Source organism: Salvelinus sp. IW2-2015, linkage group LG32 (genome assembly GCF_002910315.2).
Source record: "Salvelinus sp. IW2-2015 linkage group LG32, ASM291031v2, whole genome shotgun sequence".
Taxonomy (NCBI): domain Eukaryota; kingdom Metazoa; phylum Chordata; class Actinopteri; order Salmoniformes; family Salmonidae; genus Salvelinus; species Salvelinus sp. IW2-2015.
In genome coordinates, this window is record NC_036871.1 from 27,672,643 (window position 1) to 27,695,130 (window position 22,488).

At 41.9% G+C, this 22,488-nt stretch overlaps 3 protein-coding genes and 1 long non-coding RNA gene across 6 annotated transcripts in view; 3 read left to right on the plus strand and 1 right to left on the minus strand.

The window, feature by feature from the left end:
* The window catches only part of LOC111957089 (uncharacterized), an 8,458-nt gene extending 3,350 nt beyond the window's left edge, over positions 1 to 5,108 (plus strand). Inside the window, exons 4-6 of the long non-coding RNA XR_011474581.1 lie at positions 2,927 to 3,012; positions 3,644 to 3,697; positions 4,618 to 5,108. This is a non-coding gene — a long non-coding RNA (uncharacterized lncRNA). The remainder of the gene's footprint in view (positions 1 to 2,926; positions 3,013 to 3,643; positions 3,698 to 4,617) is intronic.
* Positions 5,109 to 5,312: 204 nt separating this feature from the next.
* LOC111957088 (CCAAT/enhancer-binding protein delta) lies at positions 5,313 to 6,843 on the minus strand. Its single transcript, XM_023977814.1, has one exon. It carries the CDS (start codon positions 6,601 to 6,603, stop codon positions 5,680 to 5,682), a length of 924 nt encoding a protein of 307 aa, XP_023833582.1. The 5' UTR covers positions 6,604 to 6,843; the 3' UTR covers positions 5,313 to 5,679.
* A 1,434-nt stretch (positions 6,844 to 8,277) lies between these two features.
* Positions 8,278 to 18,758, plus strand: LOC111956537 (DNA replication licensing factor mcm4-like). The gene is given in 20 exon segments (XM_023977009.2): positions 8,278 to 8,374; positions 8,955 to 9,061; positions 9,147 to 9,302; positions 9,673 to 9,836; positions 9,962 to 10,060; positions 10,197 to 10,295; positions 10,444 to 10,539; positions 10,800 to 10,857; positions 10,860 to 10,937; positions 12,740 to 12,787; positions 12,790 to 12,919; positions 12,921 to 12,957; positions 14,130 to 14,250; positions 15,255 to 15,514; positions 15,893 to 16,258; positions 16,516 to 16,643; positions 17,047 to 17,254; positions 17,593 to 17,821; positions 18,155 to 18,288; positions 18,459 to 18,758. Coding segments are annotated over 19 exon segments (2,568 nt in total). The 5' UTR covers positions 8,278 to 8,374; positions 8,955 to 8,997; the 3' UTR covers positions 18,552 to 18,758.
* A 327-nt stretch (positions 18,759 to 19,085) lies between these two features.
* LOC111956539 (ubiquitin-conjugating enzyme E2 variant 2) lies at positions 19,086 to 22,312 on the plus strand. 3 transcript variants are annotated; one of them, XM_023977011.2, is made up of 4 exons: positions 19,086 to 19,328; positions 20,702 to 20,850; positions 21,192 to 21,317; positions 21,471 to 22,312. In XM_023977011.2, exons 1-4 carry the CDS (start codon positions 19,274 to 19,276, stop codon positions 21,615 to 21,617), a joined length of 477 nt encoding a protein of 158 aa, XP_023832779.1. In that variant the 5' UTR covers positions 19,086 to 19,273; the 3' UTR covers positions 21,618 to 22,312. The 3 variants fall into 3 exon arrangements, with proteins under 3 accessions (XP_023832779.1, XP_023832778.1, XP_023832780.1); XM_023977010.2 differs by having other exon boundaries at positions 19,091 to 19,328; positions 20,702 to 20,871; XM_023977012.2 differs by lacking the exon at positions 19,086 to 19,328 and adding an exon at positions 19,337 to 19,355 and having other exon boundaries at positions 20,702 to 20,871.
* The last annotated feature ends 176 nt before the right edge of the window (positions 22,313 to 22,488 follow it).

A 22,488-nucleotide genomic window follows, 5' to 3' on the forward strand; every position in this document is an offset into this window, starting at 1 on the left:
TAACCCTTTGGATTTTCAGGTTCATTCTTCCCTTGCCTCCATGTTGGATCAAAACTGTTAACCCTCTGGATTAGTTCAGGTCTCCTTCCCTTGTCTTCCATGTTGGATCAAATTGTTAACCCTTTGGATTAGTTCAGGTTCTCCTTCCCTTGTCCTCCATGTTGGATCAAATGTTAACCCTTTGATTAGTTCAGGTTCTCCTTCCGTATCTTCCATGTTGGATAAAACTGTTAACCCTCTGGATTAGTTCAGGTCTCCTTCCCTTGTCTCCATGTTGGGATTCAAACTGTTAACCCTTTGGATTAGTTCATGGTCTCCTTCCCTTGTTCTTCCATGTTGGATCAAACTGTTACCCTTCTGGATTAGTTCACGACTCTCTCACTGGTCTTCCATGGTGATCAAATTGTAAACCCTCTGATTAGTTCAGGTCTCCTTCCCTTGTCCTCCATGTTGGATCAAACTGTTAACCCTCTGGATTAGTTCAGGACTCTCTCACTGGTCTTCCATGTTTGATCAGCTGGCAGAATAATACAACAAACGCCAATGCCTGAATCACACTATTTACACGAACCCGAACCTTGCCGTCCTGGCTCAGATAGTTTTTTTTCTTCAAATTGTCCTTTCCAGCACGGTTCCAGCAACTATGGTAACCAGGCCAGCACGGTACAGCTCTGCTTGGCTCTGTAGCATAGAAAGGGGTATAATATATCTTTATCTACACTCTTAAGTACCTTCTAACTTCTGGCAGCTTGCCTGGCTCTGTGTGAAGGCTCAGAGTTTTTATGATCAAGTTGGAAATGATCTTCAGTGCCTTCAGAAAGTATTCATATCCCTTGACTTATTCCACATTTTGTTGTGTTGAATTCTGAATTCAAAATGTATTAAATGTATTTGTTTTTCACCCATCTACACACAATAACCATAATGACAAAATGAAAAAGTGTATTTAGAAATGTTAGCACATTTATTGAAAATGAAAAGCAGAAATATCTCATTTACATAAATATTTACACCCACGAGTCAATACATGTTAGAATCACGTTTGGCAGCTTTTACTGCTCTGAGACTTTCTGGGTAAGCTGGTCTTGTCCTTTCCAGCACGGTTCCAGCAACTATGGTAACCAGGCCAGCACGGTACAGCTCTGCTTGGCTCTGTAGAATAGAAAAGGGTTTAATATATCTTTATATACACTCATATACTTGGGCGGAAGGTAGCCTAGTGGTTAGAGGCTGAAAGGTTGCTGGATCAAATCCACGGGCTGACAAGGAAAAAAATATGTTGGTCTGCCCATGAACAAGGGGCAGCGTTGTACAATATTAGCACATTATTCTTTTTATAATTCTTCAAGATCTGTCAAGTTGCTTGTTGATCATTGCTGGACAGCCAAGTCTTGCCATAGATTTTCAAGCAGATTTAAGTCAAAACTGTAATTAGGCCACTCATGTCGTCTTTGTAACGATCGTCTGTGGTGGTAGAAGGATCGGACCAAAGCGCAGCGTGGTAAGTGTTCATGATGATTTTTTATTAAAACTCAGAACACTAAATAAAACAATAAACGATGAACAAACGAAACAGTACCGTGTGGCYACAAACACTGACACGGAAACAAACACCCACAAACCAAAAGTGAAACCCAGGCTACCTAAGTATGATTCTCAATCAGGGACAACGATTGACAGCTGCCTCTGATTGAGAATCATACCAGGCCGAACACAAACCCCAACATAGAAAAACACACATAGACTGCCCACCCCAACTCACGCCCTGACCATACTAAATAAAGACAAAACAAAGGAAATAAAGGTCAGAACGTGACAGTCTTGGTAACCAACACCAGTGTATATTATTTTTATTCTGTACAGGCTTCTTTCTTTTCACTCTGTCATTTAGATTAGCATTGTGGAGTAAATACAATGTTGTTGATCCATCCTCAGTTTTCTCCTATCACAGCCATTAAACTCTGTAACTGGTTTAAAGTCACCATTGGCCTCATGGTGAAATCCCTGAACTGTTTCCTTCTTCTCCGGTAACTAAGTTAGAAAGGACACCTGTATATTTGTAGTGACTGGGTGCATTGATACACCATCCAAACTATACCGTACTCTAAGGGATATTCAATGTCTGCTTTTTTTTACCCTTCTACCAATAGGTGCCCTTCTCTGCAAAGCATTGGAAAACATCCCTYGTTTTTGTGGATAAATCTGTTTGAAATTCACTGCTTGACTGGGGACCTTACAGATACTTGTATGTGTGGGGTACAGAGATGAGGTAGTCATTCAGAAAATGTATGTTAAACACTATTATTGCACACAGAGTGAGTCCATGCAACTTATTATGTGACTTGTAAAGCACACTTTTACTCCTGAACATATTTAGGCTTGCTATAACAAAGTGGTTGAATACTTATTGACTCAAGACATTTCAGCTTTTACTTTTTAAATAATTTGTAAAATTTTCTAAAAACATAAGTCCACTGACATTATGGGGTATTGTGTGTAGGCCAGTGATACAAAATCTAAATTTAATACATTTTTAATTGAGGCTCTAAGAAAAAATATGGGGGGGAAAAGTCAAGGGGTGTGAATACTTTCTGAAGGCACTGTATCTTACATAAGTTGGTGTGCATGTGTATCCCCCAGCCGCATCTCGGGCCATTACCTGAGAATGTGTCAGTTTGGTTAAGGGAGTAAACGCTTGCTATCCAGATCATCTCACAGATAAGAATTACATTTTTATTTTCTTACAGAGCTAGTTATATCTTTCGTTTTTAAGCCAAACCACAGTGGAATATTGATAAGATGGTTAAACCGCTAAGTCCCAGTTCCCGCCCTTGTTGCTTCCCTATGTGAGCCAGGTTGGTCAGTGTGGTGTCCTGTAGTGGTTTGTTTCTCTGGCTGGTGCTGATGGTTGTGTTGGTGTTTGCAGGGTGTGATAGTTGGTGTGAATGAGGACATGGCCTACTCCTGGGAGTGATGTGGGAGTGACTGCTTGGAGATGGCACCCCAAAAGCTGTAAGTCTTCAATTCACTTGCTGATAAGCTATAGTGGATAAGCCTAATAAACTGATTGAATTATTGGTTTACCAATACAATAGAATATAATAGCTGAATTTTACCCAGAGGGGTCTCGGGAACTCGGGATGGCCGGGAAATGTGAAGTCATCATCTGCATTATAACACCTTATGTCTGTGCTGTCTCTAGTCAAGCATTCGATTGTGTGGCTTGTGATTCCCTGGTGAGAGTCTGTGATTTTGAGTTCTAGTTATGTGAATGTGTATTGGCAAATGTCTGTATTTTCAATGTGTGATAGCAGTGTATACGCATATAGTAGCAGACATTGAGGTATGATCAAATCTAATCTTAATCAAGGTGTGAGCTCAAAACATCTTATCACTTTAAGGGTATCCTCATACTTCTGTATTTCCTTACAGTGTTGCTGTCAAATAAAGTATTTGATTGTATCGTTATGGGAACGTGAAACTGTCGAAAAAAGGCTCTGAAATAAAGTCCATGCTTATAATATCTAATAACATTCTTATAATGCATGTGCTGTAATATATGAAGAACTGTAGTTTGATGGACCAGTACAGACCATTCAAACACCTAGTATGGTGACTATTCTCTCTCTCTGCTGTTTTCTAGCTCCAACAGAGCACCATCATGTCTGTGTTGTACTCTGCAGCCTCTGGCTATGAGGTGAGTTCTCTCTCGCTCACCTGTTATGTAATATACGGTACATTACCTTCCTTTTATTTATGTAGACGGTGCTTATCTCTCAGTTAAGTGTGGTTAAGTGCACCTGTACAGCATCTGGATCCTCCCATGTGTCAGAACAAACTCAGTATATTTGCTGACACAGTGACATCATTGTCATCTGTCCAGTGTCCCATAGTTAGACTGTGATAAGAGATCTGTGTCATATTGGTAACAATGATTTGAGAGACAGGCGCAGGAATGCGTAATAGTTTGTTTTATTATACCCCAAATTACGGCGTGCCGTGTAAAGGCACAGGGACGAACACCAAACAAACACGTACACAAAACACAGTGTTGAAACCCAAATAAAGGTGTGCGCAATGAAAGTTCCGGAGGGATCCGTGACAATCTGTTTAGAACAATGGCCTCACTCACTCACACAGATCAATAGTGTAAGAGAAGCCACATGATACTAGTGTCGCTGAAGTTGGATCTATATTGCCTTCTAATATACAACAACTAGTTTCACCACATACCACCATCAGAGCTATATATCTAAATGTATGGCTCTGACCATCATATACCATTAAGCATTCTTGGTATATTCTTGGCTTACATCCATTATTGAGAATCCGGGCAACCCAGGTTAACTGAAGTGGATCAGCACCACATACCGTACCCAATACATATATTGTCTATTGAATTTTTGCATTGGGTGTTTTCCCCCCGCCAATCTAATAATAACAATACTGTGTTTTGTCGTCAGAAACTATATGATAAGAGTAACATTGACATTTGATGGTTAGCTTAGCTCCCAACTTTTGTTCTCATTGAGCATGTCTAACTTGTATGTAAAGACAATAGCCTAAGACTATTGATCCATGGTTAGGTTTTGATTGCCCATGTGCTGGAGTTTCCAGGTTACAAGGTGGAGAATGTGTTGGGGAGGGAGGTGGGCCCCATCAGCGCTTACGTCCGTGTGGTCACCAGGAAACCTGCCCTGTGCATCGGCCTGGAAGACATCTGCCTCTGAGGCTGTCAAAGTGGGGAGTGGGACCCCATGAAATAAATATGTAAGACTGAGGCCTCCTCAGCCCAGCCCCACAAGCTCTCTCTGTACAGAATGTGAATAATTGGTGAAAAATAGATCTGTTTGTGTGTTACTGATGCGTTAGGACCCAGGAGCTGACAGCCCAAGGTTAGAACTGACAGACCAGAGGAGCAACATATGTCAAACTTGGCCCACGTGGGTCCAACTGGTGACTGTAAAATATGCCTGTTTGCTGTAAATAGCCACACGTTTCTCTGTGTTTCCTTGAATATCTACCTCCTAATATATCTCTGAAGATGAATGGTGCTTATACTCAGTCAATAAACCTTGTATTATGCTAGTGTATGTATAGTTATTTTTTTATTTTTAAATGATTTTACCTTTTTCTGGTCTTTATTTAAATAGCTGTGAAAATGTCATTCTACAGAGGTGGCCCAACTCCAACTGAGGTAGATTCTTGGCACCACCAGATCCAAATAAAACCCACTTTAACCATTCCAAGTCATTTCTAATCACTGATGTGTATTAATAATCTATGCATCCCAAACACACACATAGACCAGATGATTTGTATGACTTTTCAGCCCTTTTATTAGAGATTCCATATAGACAAACATTTCAAGTTTTTTATACAAACTATATAAAAATGTGAGCATGCTCTGGCTCTTATACAAAGTTTGGAATTATAAAAACATGTATCATATCTGCTATAACAATATGTAAATGAAGTGGTAAAATAATTTAATATACAAAAACATTTTTCCCAAAAACGATTATGGCAGCAACATGGAAGTAGGCCAGTTTCCAGTACATTTCCAGTGCCATAAATGTACGCTTGTTTGTAATGCATCTGTTACACAGATGGTAATAAAAGTCTGTTGAGGTATGTATTTCAAAAGTTCAGTTCAGTTCATTAGAAAGTGACCATTTGTCACCGAATGTCCCCACCCGTGGTCCCCACAAACGAGGAATTGTGATTGGGAAGCTGCTTGAAGAAATCCCTCAGCCCAGTGAGCTCACGGTTTAGCTGATCGATGGTTTTGTGTAATCTGTCATTCTCTGAACCCAGTTCAAGCATATTTTGCTGCATTTCCACGTTGCGTTGCTTTGCCTTGTCCCTGCTTTTCCTCACCGCAACGTTATTCCTCTCGCGTCTCTGGCGGTACTCATGACTGTACCTGTCAACATTCTTTTTCCCTCTGTCCTTGCCGACCTTTCGAGGAGAGGACTGGGTTGAGCTGACACTGGAGTGGCTTGAGATGGGCTCTGGGGTTGTTGGCGGAGTTGGTTGTCCCATGAGACGGCTCACGGAGGTCTTTTCGCAGGTTTCTATCTGGGAAGGTAACGACGAGGACATGTCACTGTCGCTACAGTCCGATTCCTGCTTGATCGGTGCGCTGAAGGCCCCCTTGTCAAATCCCCCCTTGGGCTTCCTCTCGAACTCTTTTTGGCTTCCAAATGCGTATGCGTTGGTTGAACAACTTGACATATGTTGCATGTTGCTGGACGATGTAGTCGAGGCTGACATGCAGAAGTCCGTCTTTTCTTGCTTCACAGTGTTGAATAAGTCAAGGAAAAGTTCATCGTTGCAGAGTTCCAGGTGTGGCACTGCTGTCATCGACTCGATGTAGGAGCTGAAGTCGATGGCACTCTCGTCGTTGTACATTGCAGGGGCTGTACTTAGCTCGGCCATGGTGCTTTCCTCGCCCGTGCCATGATCACCTCTACCGGGTTTACAGACCCCCTGGAGACCGCTGCTCAGTTTATTGTCGTAGAAGTTGATAGGCTCCACCGCCCAACTCATGTTGCATTGTGAAGACACGCACTGAGAATCCAGGCTGTATATGTCGCACATGAACTCTGCTTTCTGCCCTCGTGGGATCGGACGTCAATATATTTCGTTAGTAGTCAAGTAGTTGGAACAAGTTTGATACAATGCAACAATGTATCACGCTCACTCTGTATTAATGGAGCTTCTTTTTATTTTCCACACCGTTGCTTCTTTCAAGTGGTGTTTAGGTTTATCCTAAAATAGTGGCTGTATAGTCACTGTAGGTTATGACCTGTTTCTATCTTCTCTGAAGCGTCTGTATTTCGCGGAGTGTATTTTGTACTTTCCCCTGCTTACGTCAAAGGTTTAACTCCCCCTTTGACAAGCCAGTAGAGTTGAGTTTGAATCACGTGGTCGCCTCTTTACTACGCCACCCTCTTTACTACGAGTGTATTGATTTACAAGTGCATCATTTCATGCTGCGTATACCAAGCCAGTTTATAGACCCTTTTGTATTTGCAAACTTTACCGCAAGAGGGCGATGCGGGCAAGTTGGTGGCAGAACACGGGGGAGTTCTTATAGAACGCCAGCAAAAAAGCCTCTATTTACATGTTGTTTATTAGTGCATTTCACACTACTTTTGGATTATAATTGGATGTTAAAGGCTCGTATGAATGTCCTGCTTAATATAATGTGTGTGTCATAATTGCAAATCAACTGCATTATGCTTAAAAAACACTTCAACTTCAACCAGTAAAATGGCGCTTTGGCTAACTTTTGCTAGTTTATGCCAATGAGCATAAGCATTCTAGATAACAACTGCTGCATCCAAAATAATTATTTTACAAAAAAACATTTGGAGATGGCTTTCTTACTGCAGCCAAGAGTCGCGCGTGACGTCAGTGTGTAGCGTACTGAAAAGGGTCTACGGGCATCAATCACCTGTAAACAGAGAAGTGAGGTTTGAGGTCATGCTGAGGAGTATTTCTGTCTGTAATAAAGCCCTTTTATGGGAAAAAATGGGTCGGTCCTTGTTTCCAAGTGGGTGGACCTATGCTCTCCCAAACCCAACCACGTCTGCACCCCTGCCCAGTCATGTGAAATCCATAGATTATGGCCTAATTATTTTATTTCAATTGATTGATTTCCTTCTATGAACTGTAACTCATCGAAATCATTGGAATTGTTGCATGTTACGTTTATATTTTTGTTCAGTATATTTGTAATCACACATTTGGTGTTAAACAATTGCTGTTCAATATACGCAGTTATCTACGTGAATGAAATTCAATGTCCATGATGACCCTGGAAATTATTATTATTTATTTATTTTATATATTACTATATAGCAGGGAATGCAGTCATTACTTATAAGAGCAATTCTGCATGTTTGATGTGTTCCCACGGATATGCATTCGGTATTTTTCCAGTGATGATATTCAGAACACATAGATATTTCTAGTGGCACAAATGCAACCTTCTGGCAAACATTGACACTATGGCCCCTGAGTGGAATATATGTAGGGCTAAACGAAATCAGAAGGGGTGATTACCCAGCCATTTTAGGTACACACACAGTTATTGCAGTGAAAAGAATGGGTCTAGTACTGAAAATAAGAATTAAAGGCTACAACAAATACAATTATTAATGTACTTCATGAAAATTTTTAACAACCGTATTTACTGATCTAAGACATTGACACCTGAACCCCCTCGATGTGCAAGTGCTAATGGTTAGCGCTCAAGTAGTTTTGCTTTGCTATTGGTGCAAAGTTTCCCGGGAATATTACGTGCCAACCACAATTTCGCGCCAAATTCATTGCAGCCGCACGACATAGATACATCCTACAGAAGGTAAGATTGTAAGATATTTCTATAGTATCAGAAGATCAATTAACGATATGGGTCATTTCGTATTGAATCTTTTATGTTATTAAAGCGAATTCAGATTACCTATATGTGTTTGGGAGTTAAAGTAAAGTCACTCAGTAATCTACTGGGTTTCCTCGGCTAAGTTAGTGTCTTGCACGCTATAACGTTAGCTAGCTACTGTTTACAGTTGTCTTGAACATGCCAGCCATTATGTTATTTAATTCAACATGATTAGGATGAGGATGATGATGCTTAATTTAGAGGAAGTAGTTAGTTTAGGATTTAGAATAAATATTTTCTTTATAGTTTACAAGTTTTTCGGAAGTTTCTAGTAAACTATTCAGCTAGCTAGCTAGCTAATGTTGTTAGTTAGCTGGCTAGTATGCATTGTTTCACTTTCATTGCACATGTCAAAAGGATGCAAGTACCAACAACTAGCCTGGCGTTGTTATTATTATCTAACTGTAGCTCAACTCAGCTATGTTACATGCTGGCTGCATAATGTTTTTGTAAAAGTCAATTACGCATGCATGTATTTCACTTTTGTTTTTGACTGTTTTAGCTAATCAACCAGATTTTATATCTAGGACCTGTGATCATTCAGGATGTCTTCACCAACATCAACTCCCGGTGGAAGCAAGCGCAGTAGGGATGACATTCCAGTCACTCGTAAGTTGTACAGAAACAGGTTATCTGAGTCATATTTAGAGTTATGTTGATTGTTGACTTGGATATGTATTTTTTCCGTCTGTAGCCAGCAGTGATGGCCTGGTCTCTCCTCCTTCCCAGCGGCGACGAGGTCAGGACTCATCCAACATGGATCTGCCAGCCATGCCCACATCTCCAGCTACAGATATTGCCAGCCCTGCAGTCCATGACACCTCTCTGTTCTCCAGCCCACGCCGTTCAGGTAACTGCCTTACCATCATTGACACACAGAATGCTGCTGGATGCTATTTGAGAGCTCTTTTTGCAGTTACAATTTGTATTTTCTTCTGCTGTATTGCCATTTCTGGTACTGAAACACTTCTCCTGGCTTTGTGACATCTGGGCCCTTATCCACAAAGCGTCTCAGAATAGGAGTGCTGATCTAGGATCAGTTTTATATGGAAAGATCCTAGATCAGCACTCCTACTCTGATATGCTTTGTGGATACGGGCCCAGATCATTTGTGCAACAACTGCAAAAAATAAACTGGAACTGTACTTGAAAGAACTGAGATGCTGACCCTAGGATATCACTCTGAATGTCATGTCAATGTCCTATCTTCTTCTCCCCAGGTCTCCCCAGTGAGGTGGACATGAGCTCCCCTCTGATGTACGGGACTCCTAGCTCCAGGGTGGAGGGGACCCCCCGCAGTGGCGTGCGTGGCACCCCAGTCAGACAGCGCCCTGACCTGGGCTCTGTCAGGAAGGCCCCCCAGGTGGACCTCCACACCGAGCCGGTGAGTAGGGAAACTCCTATATGGAGAATGATAGTCAGGAATTCTATAACTGCTAATGCTACATAGATATAGAATGATACCATTAGCAAATCTCTAACCGTTTAGGACATTTTCTACTCCACCAGCCAAGAGAAGATGGTGCAGTAGCCAGTGAGCAGGCAGCGGGACAGAAGCTGGTTATCTGGGGCACTGATGTCAACGTGGGCACGTGCAAGGAGAAGTTTAGGTATGGAAGTTAGTGTGCCTTCATTGGTGTAGAAAAATAAATAATGAAAATGTAATTGATAAAGAAAAGTTTAGTTAAATCTATTTAGATCGATGAAGCTAGTTATCTGAATGCTTTTATTGTACATTTTCCTACAGAGATTCCTGCAGAGGTTCATTGACCCCACTTCTAATGAGGATGAGAATGCTGGTTTGGCCCTAAATGAGCCTCTCTACATGCAGAAGCTGGAGGAGGTAGGGTCTCCATCTGTGTGACACCATAACAGTGATCAACCATTTACCTCTAGTTCATCTTGTATTTGGTTTTCTTGAGAAAAGTAATGCAACATTTTGCTTGTAATTTTGCAGTGATGTTAATTTTCTTTTTCTGTTGTCCCTCTAGATCAGTGTGATTGGTGAGCCTGTGCTGAATGTCAACTGCAGCCATGTGCAGTCCTTTGATGCAGACCTGTACAGGCAGCTCATCTCCTACCCCCAGGTAAATACACATGCATACATGTACCAGATAGTCTTGCACATTAATATTAATGGAGGATAGTGAGCTATGAATGCAAAGTTTAAAAAAAATCCCTTATGACCGTATTAAATCCAATTGTGACAGCAAGCACAGGCGGTTTTCATTATTTATCTGCCATTTATTACCATAAGCCTGCCCATAGAGATACAATATGTTTAATGATGTGGGCATACCAAATATAAATGGTGATTCATAACGTTTCTCCTAAATCTATATCACAGGAAGTCATACCTACATTTGACATGGCCGTCAACGAGCTGTTCTTCGAGCGTTTCCCAGATCCGTCTTGGAACACCAGATCCAGGTGCGGCCGTACAACGCCCTGAAGACCAGGAACATGAGGAGCCTGAACCCTGAAGGTAATAGTCTTGACCAGGGGTCTCCAACCTTTTTTTAGCATGAGAGCTACAAAAAAAATTTGTTGAGAGCTACTGCGTCTTTTTAAAAATAGCTTTCAATAGGCACATTCTTTGGTGTACAATAGCTGTGTTTTCTGTCAATATAGCTGGTAAAATAAATGGGTTTGGGATTTTACTCTAAATATTACCATTATTCATAGACAAACAACTAAAATGGATGGTCTGAGCATAAACACCTTACATAAGTATTCAGGCCCTTTGCGATGAGACTCGATATTGAGCTCCTGTTTCCATTGATCATCCTTGATGTTTCTACAACTTGATTGGAGTCCACCTGTAGTAAATTCAATTGATTGGACATGATTTGGAAAGGCACACACCTGTCTATGTAAGGTCCCACAGTTGACGATGCATGTCAAAGCAAAAAATAAGCCATGCGGTGGAAGGAATTGTCCGTAGAGCTCCGAGACAGTATTGTGTCGAGGCACAGATCTGGGGAAGGGGCCAAAAAATGTCTGCAACATTGAAGGTCCCCAAGAACACAGTGGCCTCGATCATTGTTAAATGGAAGAAGTTTAGAACCACCAAGACTGTTTTTAGAGCTGGCCGCCCAGCCAAACTGAGCAATCGGGGAAGAAGGGCCTTGGTCAGGGATGTGACCAAGAACCCAATGGTCACTCTGACAGAGTTCTCTGTGGAAATGGGAGAACCTTTCAGAAGGACAACCATCTCTGCAGCACTCCACCAATCAGGCCTTTATGGTAGAGTGGCCAGACGGAAGCCACTCTAAGTAAAAGGCACATGACAGCCCGCTTGGAGTCTCAGACCATGAGAAACAAGATTTTCTGGTTTGATGAAACCAAGATTGAACTCTTTGTTCTGAATGCTGGAGGAAAACTGGCACCATTCCTATGGTGAAGCATGGTGGTGGCAGCAGCATGCTGTGGGGATCTTTTTCAGTGGCAGGGACTGGGAGACTAGTCAGGATCGAGGGAAAGATGAACGGTGCAAAGTACTGATAGATTCTAGATGAAAACCTGTGCCAGAGAGCTCAGGACCTCAGACTGGGGCGAAGGTTCACCTTCCAACAGGACAACGACCCTTAGCACACAGCCAAGACAATGCAGGAGTGGCTTTGGGACAAGTCTCTGATGTTCTTGAGTGACCCAGCCAGAGCCTGAACTTGAACCTGATCGAACATCTCTGGAGATACCTGAAAATAGCTGTGCAGTGACGTTCCCATTCAACATGACAGAGCTTGAGATGATCAGCAGAGAAGAATTGGAGAAACTCCCACATACAGGTGTGCCAAGCTTGTAGCGTCATACCCAAGAAGACCCGAGACTGTAATCTCTACCAAAGGTGCTTCAACAATGTACTGAGTTAAGGTTCTGAAATACTTATGTATATGTGATATTTCAGTTTTATATTTTTATTAGTTTGCCAAAATGTATAAATACCTGGTTTTGCTTGTCATTATGGGGTATTGTGTGTAGATTGATGAAGAAACCCCCAATTTATTCAATTTTAGATTAAGGCTGTAACGTAACAACGTGGGGAAAAGATCTAGCTGTTGGAGACCCCTTTTTTAGGCCATGTCATATTATGGATGTCTGCTTCCCTGAACAACCCATGCAGATCTGTTGCACAATCATATGAAGAGTGAATCATGTTATTGTTTTTCTTTCAATTTCAAGCACTTGATCTGCGGCCTAGAGTGCCAAATATCTATTTGAACCCAGGTCTGGTGCTTAATGATTAGTTTTTAATCACATCTTGCCTCGCTGTCACTCTCCTCCCAGACATTGATCAGATGATCACCATCAGCGGCATGGTGATCAGGACCTCCCAGCTATCCCAGAGATGCAGGAGGCCTTCTTCCAGTGCCAGGTGTGTGCCTTCTCTACCCGTGTGGAGGTGGACCGCGGCCGCATCGCAGAACCTGCCGTGTGCCGCAACTGCAACACCACCCACAGCCTGGCCCATTCACAACCGCTCAGCCTTCTCCGACAAACAGATGGTGAGCTATGGGGAGAGGAAGAAGGCACCAGTAGTTGTTTTTTTATAATAGGACAAGACACCAATACATGAACTACTGCACCATCTGCAACTAGAGCCGTTCCGTATAGACCTGGTCGATCCAGGGGCCGTGCTGTGTGTGTAGGCTACTGTGAATGTGAGCAAGTGACGCGTGGGAGAGACGACAACCAACCAAGCCGACTCGTGCTACAGTAGACTAATATCTGCCCATAGCTAGGTTATTTATCATCCAATATGATTACGTAGTATCTGTCTTGACTGCATCAAACCAGGAGAAGCTAGCTAGGCCAATCGAGGCATGCGTTTTCTCGTCCTACACAAATAACAAACCACTCCATTCAAAATATTAAGTAGCAGCCTGTTAGCCTGTACTAACTTTTCACTTTGAATTCCGTCATTTTAATTCCATCTTCCATTTATATGATATCTCATAACTTTTGCCACATGCGGAGGTAAAATGTACCCCCGCACATTGACTCAGTACCAGCACCCCCTGTATATAGCCTTGTTATTGTTATTACATTTTTTACTTTCATTTATTTAGTAAATATTTTCTTAACTATTTCTTGAACTGCATAGTTGGTTAAAGGGCTTGTAAGTAAGCATTTCACAGTAAGGTCTACACCTGTTGTATTTGGCACGTGACATGATTTGTAGCCTATTGCCGCTTTGACTAATGATTGTCCAACAACAAGTTACACGCGCCACTATTGTGAAAAGAGCAGCAGCATAAATGTATACAATTTCTCTCTCTCTACTGCTGCAGTCTTGTTCAGCTGTGTACGGGTCCTTCCAGGCAAGTCAGTTAAAGTTACACATACCCGTGACAATCAGATCCAACCCAGACCTTTGACATTATTTAGAATTCTGGATCCGGACCCGCTCGGGTCTCAGCTATTCGGGTACAGGTGGATCCTTGAATACCTCTACCAAGGAGAGGGGATGGATGACTTTATACTGTACGACAGTCTGCTTACTTTCAATGGAAGATATGCTGCTGAACAGAACTGATGAGATAATGGTTTAGTTACCCATTAGAGCTTATCTTCCTGGGTTAGTTCACAAATACAATACTAGTGTGTTCCCTGCCACAACTAAAGAAGCAGAGCTCCTTTTTTCTCACTGATTAATTTTCTCCTCGCTCTTTTTCAGGTCAAAGTTCAGGAGTCTCCTGATGACATGCCTGCTGGGCAGACCCCTCACACCACCATAGTGTACGCTCACAACGACCTGGTCGACAAAGTACAGCCAGGAGACCGCATCAACATCACTGGTGAGCTGTTTGACCTGCAAAAGAAATAGCTGTGAACCGATGGCTGTATAGCTTTGCTGTTGGTGATCTGGTCACACAGGCTATGAAGGGCTAAGAGTTTTAACTTTCCATGTGATCTGACCAAGAAAGACTCTGCTCTAGTTAAAGGGGCCATCCGCAGTTGCTCCACCAATTGTTTTGATTGTAAATTAATTATATATACTCATTGATTTTTGAGGGATATAACTTAAGTGCCTCATGAGCTTAGTTTAACTGCCAGAAACCAAAATATAAACTTTTTTTACTTCAATCTTTGTATACACTGAAAAACCTCCAAATAAAGCTATCATTTTGATATCTTGGATGGTTACATTTCTCTAGGTCCATCCCTGAGCTTTTTTTTTTACCAAAACAGAGGCGGGGTGCTCACTTTATTGATTCAACTGCAGATTGCCCTTTTAAAGCCTATAACCATGGGCCTAGTTTTCCTAGTCCAGTCACGTGTCAGGTAAAGCTATTGGCCCTAGTCATGCATACTGCTGCTGTGACTTACTGTAGTTTGGTCCTATAGACCCATTTTCTGTCGACATCATGAAAAGTTGCGCGCGCAGTTCATCAGAAACATCTTTGTTTACCCAGCAGTGGATATGATCACGTGCAACATAAAATGCAGCTTGTGCAAGTTAAACAACCATTTGATTACGTGTTTATCTACAATATTGRAGATGTCATCAGAGGATTGATTACCTAGCAAGCCAGCGAGGGCAGGGTAATATATCCCAAATAGAGCTAGATAAAGCCAGATGAATAATATACTTGTTGAACATGGCTATAGCCATCAGCCTTGTGTGTTTTTATGGTGATCGCTCACTCAGTTTGTCAAGGTCATGATACTCCCAACAACAGTGTTAGCTATCCTTCTGCAGAGCTTTTTGATGTCAGGATGCGCGTACATCACTGTAACGTGACATTTGATGGTAAACAGAAAATGACTATCGTCATTACTAAACTCATCTCCACAACAGGTATCTACAGAGCGGTTCCTATGCGTGAGAACCCTCGCCAGAGCACCGTGAAGTCGGTGTACAAGACCCACATCGACGTCATCCACTTCCGTAAGACGGACGAGAAGCGCCTTCACGGACTGGATGAGGATTCAGACCAGAAGCTTTTCACTGAGGAGCGTGTCCAGACACTGAAGGAGCTGGCCGCCAAACCAGACGTGTACGAGCGTCTTTCCTCCGCCCTGGCCCCCAGCATCTACGAACAAGAGGATATCAAGAAGGTCAGTGGGGATGGTTATCAACTATCAGTCAAGGATGAGTTTCCCAGAAGCAACATTGCAGCTCTAAGATCATATTTTCTACATTGCTTGCTGTGGTTATAAGATGTTTGTGCGACAATGCTTTTGGGAAACTCGCCACAGGACAACTGTCCCATCGATCCCTTCAGATGACCATAGCAGTGTGGCGTCCTCTGCTGCCAGGGATGTGTAACTGCAGTCTTTCATATTAGTGGATTTTGCTTTTATTCAACATCCATGAACAGTACTATAAAGTTTGTAATTCTTTTCCCAGGGCATTTTACTACAGCAATTGTTTGATTTTGCCTGCGTTTAGATTTTAATTAAAGTCATGACCAGGACAAACTTTCTCTTCCACAGGGTATTCTTCTCCAGCTGTTCGGGGGCACCCGTAAAGACTTCAGCCAGACAGGCCGCGGTAACTTCCGTGCCGAGGTAAACATCCTGCTCTGTGGAGACCCCGGTACCTCCAAGTCCCAGCTGCTGCAGTATGTGTTCAACCTGGTGCCCCGCGGTCAGTACACGTCTGGGAAGGGCTCCAGCGCCGTGGGCCTCACAGCCTACGTGATGAAGGACCCAGAGACAAAGCAGCTTGTACTGCAGACCGGAGCCCTGGTGCTCAGTGATAACGGGATATGCTGTATTGATGAGTTTGACAAGATGAGCGACAGCACACGCTCTGTGCTGCATGAGGTCATGGAGCAGCAGACTCTCTCCATTGCCAAGGTGGGTTTAGAAAAGGACAAAACAAGTTGAGACTGAAGTTTCAGCGCAATGCTCAGGACTAGTCCTAATGACCAGTGCACTTCTGAGAAACGTATAGGCCTCTGTTACATTTTTATGTGTTGAATGTGGTGTTGCTAACAGAATGATTAAATCGTTTTACTACTGTAGAAGCATTCTGATTTTGTTTCTGTTTTGATAGATTGTTAGTAACGGTGAACGACAGGCTAGTTTCTCACAAAGTTCTTCTCTTTGTGCAGGCTGGAATTATTTGCCAGCTCAATGCTCGCACCTCCGTCCTGGCAGCAGCCAATCCCGTGGAGTCTCAGTGGAATCCCAAGAAGACGACCATCGAGAACATCCAGCTCCCTCACACACTGCTGTCAAGGTAAATATTACCCGATAGCTTAACAGCACTGAACACTGTTGATATATGGTGTTGATTGTCAATAATATCCTATTTGGGTCGCTTCACTCACGGCCACTGAACCTCAAACAACTGAGCCTTGTTGGCATAGGTAAATGTTGCACTCACAACATGCATATAATTTACATTTTAGTAATTTAGCAGATGCTCTTATCCACAGCGACTTACAGGAGCAATTAGGGTTAAGTGCCTTGCTCAAGGGCCCATCAACATACTTTTTACTTAGTCGGCTCAGGGATTCAAACTGGCGACCTTTCAGTTACTGGCTCAACGCTCTTATGAACTGTTGTAAATCAATAAGGTTTAAGTATGTTAGCTATTAAACATTATATATATAATCAAAATGCCATTTTCTTCGCTACAGATTTGATCTGATCTTCCTGATGCTGGATCCTCAAGACGAGGCGTACGACCGTCGCCTGGCTCACCACCTGGTGGCGCTCTACTACCAGAGCGAGGAGCAGATCGAGGAAGAGTTCCTGGACATGGCAGTGCTGAAGGACTACATTGCATACGCTCGCACTTACATCAACCCCAGACTGAACGAAGAAGCCAGCCAGGCACTCATTGAAGTACGATATAATTTAAATAAAATGCTCCAAATMAAAAGTGGTTGTGATGTAGATGTAACTTCAGGGCCTGACATTAGCACCATGCCACCAGATAAATGCGGGTAAAAAAATTATTGAGTGACTGGCTAGTAAACAAATGTCATCCATCCACTGGCTGCTGGAGGAAAATATTTGATTCTGGCCCCGAGTTGTGTGAAAGTGCTGGTTCCAGGTTTAGGCCAGACAAAGACCTTCTGGTCAAAACATTGCACTAAAATATCATGCGAGAGCATTCAAAAGTGTAAAAGGGCTTTATAAAGAAATTGGATTGACTGTATGGGTATCTTTCTCTCTCCCAGGCCTATGTGGACATGAGGAAGATCGGCAGCGGGCGGGGGATGGTGTCTGCCTACCCCAGGCAGCTGGAGTCTCTGATCCGACTGGCCGAGGCCCATGCCAAGGTGCGCTTCTCTGACAAGGTGGAGACAGTCGACGTGGAGGAGGCCAAGAGACTACACCGTGAGGCCCTCAAGCAGTCTGCTACAGACCCCAGGACTGGCTTCGTAGACATCTCCATTCTCACAACTGGTATGGAAGCCTTTGTCTAAAACAACACTTTTTCCACTAGAATGCTGACTGCTGATAAATAATTTAAGGGAAAATTGACTTGATACGATTTGTGATGTTGTCTCACCTAGCTATCTTAAGATGAAAGCACTAATTGTAAGTCGCTCTGCTAAATGACTAAAATGTCTGTGTAGTTCCTGGTCATGTACTATGACAGCTCTTCAAATTCCTGRCTGCCATGCCATGTTTAATGTTTAGAATTGGTTGACTATGCAAACCCAACCTTAGTCAGTATCTTTAAAAAATTTGTATTGTGGAGCAAGTATTAACCTGTCTTGTTTTTACTCAATCCAGGAATGAGTGCCACGGCCCGTAAGCGTAAGGAGGAAGTGGCCCAGGCTCTGAAAAAAATTATCCAGTCCAGGGGAAAGACCCCTGCAATGAAATACCAGCAGCTGTTTGATGACCTCAGAGGACAGTCTGAAGCCGTAAGTAGTACCTACCAGCTCTGCTTTTCCTATTGATGAGAACTAACTATACAGGAAAACCCTTAAACTATATTTAGATATGTATTTTAATTGGATGGCAGGCATATCTTCTGAATATGGTGTATATCTGACCCTTGTGTTTTCACCCCAATTATTTATCTTTTTTTCAGGCAATAACGAAGGACATGTTTGAAGAGGCTCTGCGTGCCCTGGCGGATGAAGACTATCTGACCGTCACTGGAAAGACTGTTCGCCTCCTGTAAAGAAACACACGCATCTCCATTCTTTCCTTGTACAGTCATTGAATTCACACGTATTTCCCTGTAGCAACAGCTTTCTCTCTGTACTGAATACTGGTGTGTAAAGAATGTTTGACTGTGTTGATGGCTAGCATTGTATGCTTTGTGATTCCTGGTAGTGCTTGGTGTCTCAGATGTTATTATGGTGTGCAATAAATATATGCTTTTGTATGTTTTGAGGGTTTCTTTATAATTTTTTTAATTGATTTGTCTATAATATTTAAATGAACATTGGACCAACAGAGAAGGGTGACTCAGTTTTAATCATGGATGAATGCTGATGAAACATGCCAGTGCTACAATGCACAATTCTGACAAGGTGTGCCATGGTGACCGGTAGTTTGCACTTTGGAATACTGTATATCATTTTATAAAGACCTTTCTTAGCAGTCGGGTGTTAGTTACCCGGCATAGACCAAAAAGAGCGAGCAAAAACTCCCTAAATTTAGTCTATGGGTGGTCCATCCTCTTCTGGCTGTACCAGCTAAGGTCCTGTATATACTCAAAGCATTATTCTTAAGCTTATTTCGTAGCTGTGTAATGCTCACCTCCTGCTATTGATCACCTTGTCAGCCACATGCATCTTAAAATATTGTCCAGAATCTAGTAGTGTATAGTCGAATACGAGGAAGGAACCGGTGAGAGCGTTTTCTGCAGACATACCTAACCTGACACACCCCTCGTTTATGGCACTTTTTGTGTGCTTCTGGATTTGGCTGAAGAAGATGGCGGCCTCCTCAGGTTTGTCTGCTTCACTCTGGGAAATATGTAAAGATTTAAGTATTATTTATATAATTGGAGTCATAGAATATAAAAATACTATGTGCTGTTTATGTGAAAACAATGTTTAGAAGATAAACCTGGGGTCTGAAATGCTTGCAGCATGCTAGCCAGCAATCGAGTGGTGGCTAACATTAACTAGCTAGGCTAGTTAGCTAAATTCAGTGGTGTATTCACTACTCTGTAATTTAGCCAAACCAGAATGTTATATTTTCATTATCTATACAAAGTTGGTCACAAACTGGCATAATGATTTGCTGGGATTAGGATAATTTAGCTAGCCTACCACCAGTAGCATATATTTACGTTTAGCTAGTAACATTACAGTAGTTAGGTAGGTAGCTTGGGTGCTTTGGTTATAAAGTTGCAGATGTTTACAATTAGCTCGCTAGTTAGTAACAAACAGAACTTGCATAATTTTAGAAGAGACCACTGGTTTTCATAATAGTTCGCTAGCTACTCACATGCAGCAKGGAGAGGAAGCTAACTTAGTTTAGCGCTCGTGCAACTGTTGTACTAGCTAGCTAATTAGATTTGTATATACTAGCCGTGGAGCGTGAAGTTGCTGCAGTTTATTATGCATGCCAGACCAAAGTTTCGTATTAATTGAAGGAAACGTCATATCACACATTTACTATGCAACCCTTTTTATTAACACATGACCTTTCTCAGTTCGCTGTTTGTATTGCGCCTGTAAGAATATAGGAAGTTGGCCCATGTCGGGTCTGATATTGCACTGGTGGATTTTGAGGAATCATGACGGCTGCATCCCATAAGTTTCATAGCCAAGCACGGGGGTTCCATATCTCTGGTTCCACCCTGGCATACAGAATGATCCAGAACACAACACCCACTCAAAATCTCACATATGCATCTTTGTATCTCATCATTCCCTCTCTGGATCCATGTAGGATGAGGTTAGTCCAGGCCATCATCACTAATTATCCAGTGTTCAATAGGCTACATATAGATAAGGTTCATGACTGTTAGGATGATCTCTTAATTATGAACTTTCATGGGTTCAGATAGGGAAGATCATGCCAGGTCAGACTGATGTTTTACCATCAGTGTACAGTTGAAATGGTACCCTGCATTGACATCACCCATTAGAAGGAAGTATTCATTCCAGTGACATACAGCACAAGGGATAGTGACAGTTGGTTGCCTTTTTTCAGCCACAAGCAAATAGCAAGTTCTAAGAATTTGTTGCATTTAACTTGAGTGAGCAGTTTMATATGATATTGTGTGGCCTGAACAGTTGAGGGTAGCATGGACAAACCCTCCCCAGGATCGCCTCTTCTAGTTTTTAAAATCTTGTCTTGTTTTTATTTCAGGAGTTAAAGTTCCACGTAATTTTCGCTTGTTGGAAGAGCTTGAAGAGGGTCAGAAAGGTGTTGGAGATGGGACAGTCAGCTGGGGCCTTGAAGATGATGAAGATATGACGCTAACACGGTGGACAGGCATGATCATCGGACCGGCACGAGTAAGTGTGACCGCAGCAGGAGTAAGTAAGAGACATCTGCGCGCCACATGACTGTGTTAGCCAGCTGAGCTAAAGTAACAAAAGTCTCAGGCAAGGTTACACCGCACTCAAGGTTTGACTACCAAACTACCTCTGTAACATAAGCACCTCACCGTGCCATTTCCACCAGGAAGTGGAAATGTAATAGTTGTGTGTTCTAAGACCACGCTTTGGCAAAATGTTGTTGTTGAAAATGCTATTTCTTTTTTTTAAACAGAAAGTCTAGACAGGCACAGTAATGAGCATAGCTCATCACCATTACCCGGACCAAGCAATGTTTGTTTCTGTGTTTTGTTTTCCAGACTAATTATGAGAACAGGATATACAGTCTGAAAGTGGAATGTGGTCCTAAATATCCTGAATCACCTCCAATTGTTAGATTTGTAACAAAAATTAGCATGAATGGCATAAATAATTCCAATGGGATGGTAAGTAACATCACATTTACATTTTTTGCCCTTACAAATTATACAGGTCTAAATATGTATATATAATTATTAATGTACATATGTTTTTGGTAAACCCAGTGCCTAGTGCTCATCAAAGGATGATCACTAATTTGCCTCTCTTCTCTCTCTCAGGTGGATACACGTAACATACCAATTCTATCTAAATGGCAAACCTCTTATAGCATTAAAGTTGTTCTTCAAGAGTTAAGGCGTCTAATGATGTCCAAAGAGAATATGAAGCTTCCACAACCACCAGAAGGACAAACCTACATTAATTAATTGTTCATGGATTGTTTACTTTTGACCCCTATTGTCTTAAACTTTATTCTCCTAGAAATGATTGTGTAGGCCATCACAATCATGTGATGATTCTCACTCTACTATTTTAAGAATTTAGACTGAGCAAGATTGGACATTCCTTTTAGTTAGCCTATGGTCATTCTAGAATGTCCCCACTGCGAGTGAAATTATGTTTTTAAGACCACAAGTGCACACAGTTATTCCTCTTCTATTGAAGTTAGTGTGACCATTCGCTTTATGATCGTGAGATGTATCAAGTTGGCTTTACAAGAGAAGCATGGCACCAATTTATGTTTCGAATGGCAGGTCACTAAAATAAATAATTGAAATGTGTGTATGATGGCATGCTTTAACTAATAAATAGTTGACCAAAAGCCACATTTAAGTTGTAATTTAGTCAAATGTAGGAGGTATGTTGACATATCATGCAGATGAAGATTAAAATATGGCTTTAGGCCAGAAGTAGTGTCACAAGGTTTGAAGGATTTAAAAAAGTATACCTGTATTTGACACGATTCCAATAATGTTTCTGTTCTGCAGCTCTTTGACTCGTAACATATGGTCAAGCCTGTTCTGTTCTGAAAAAAATACCCCTTGTATTTAACTTCTTGAGAAAATGACAAGTTTATGACATTGCGATTTCTCTGACATTAAAATCACTGTCTTGAGAAATACTGTATGTTGCAAACTGGATTCCTTTTTACTCAATCTATAATTAAATATCTGTGGAAGATGAAGATTATCAGCAGCAGTTATATTGAATACATTCTGAATAATGCCTTGGACTATCAACGATTCTCATAGATCAGCAATATATTTTCTAGCTTTTTTATCTCCATCTATGATGCTG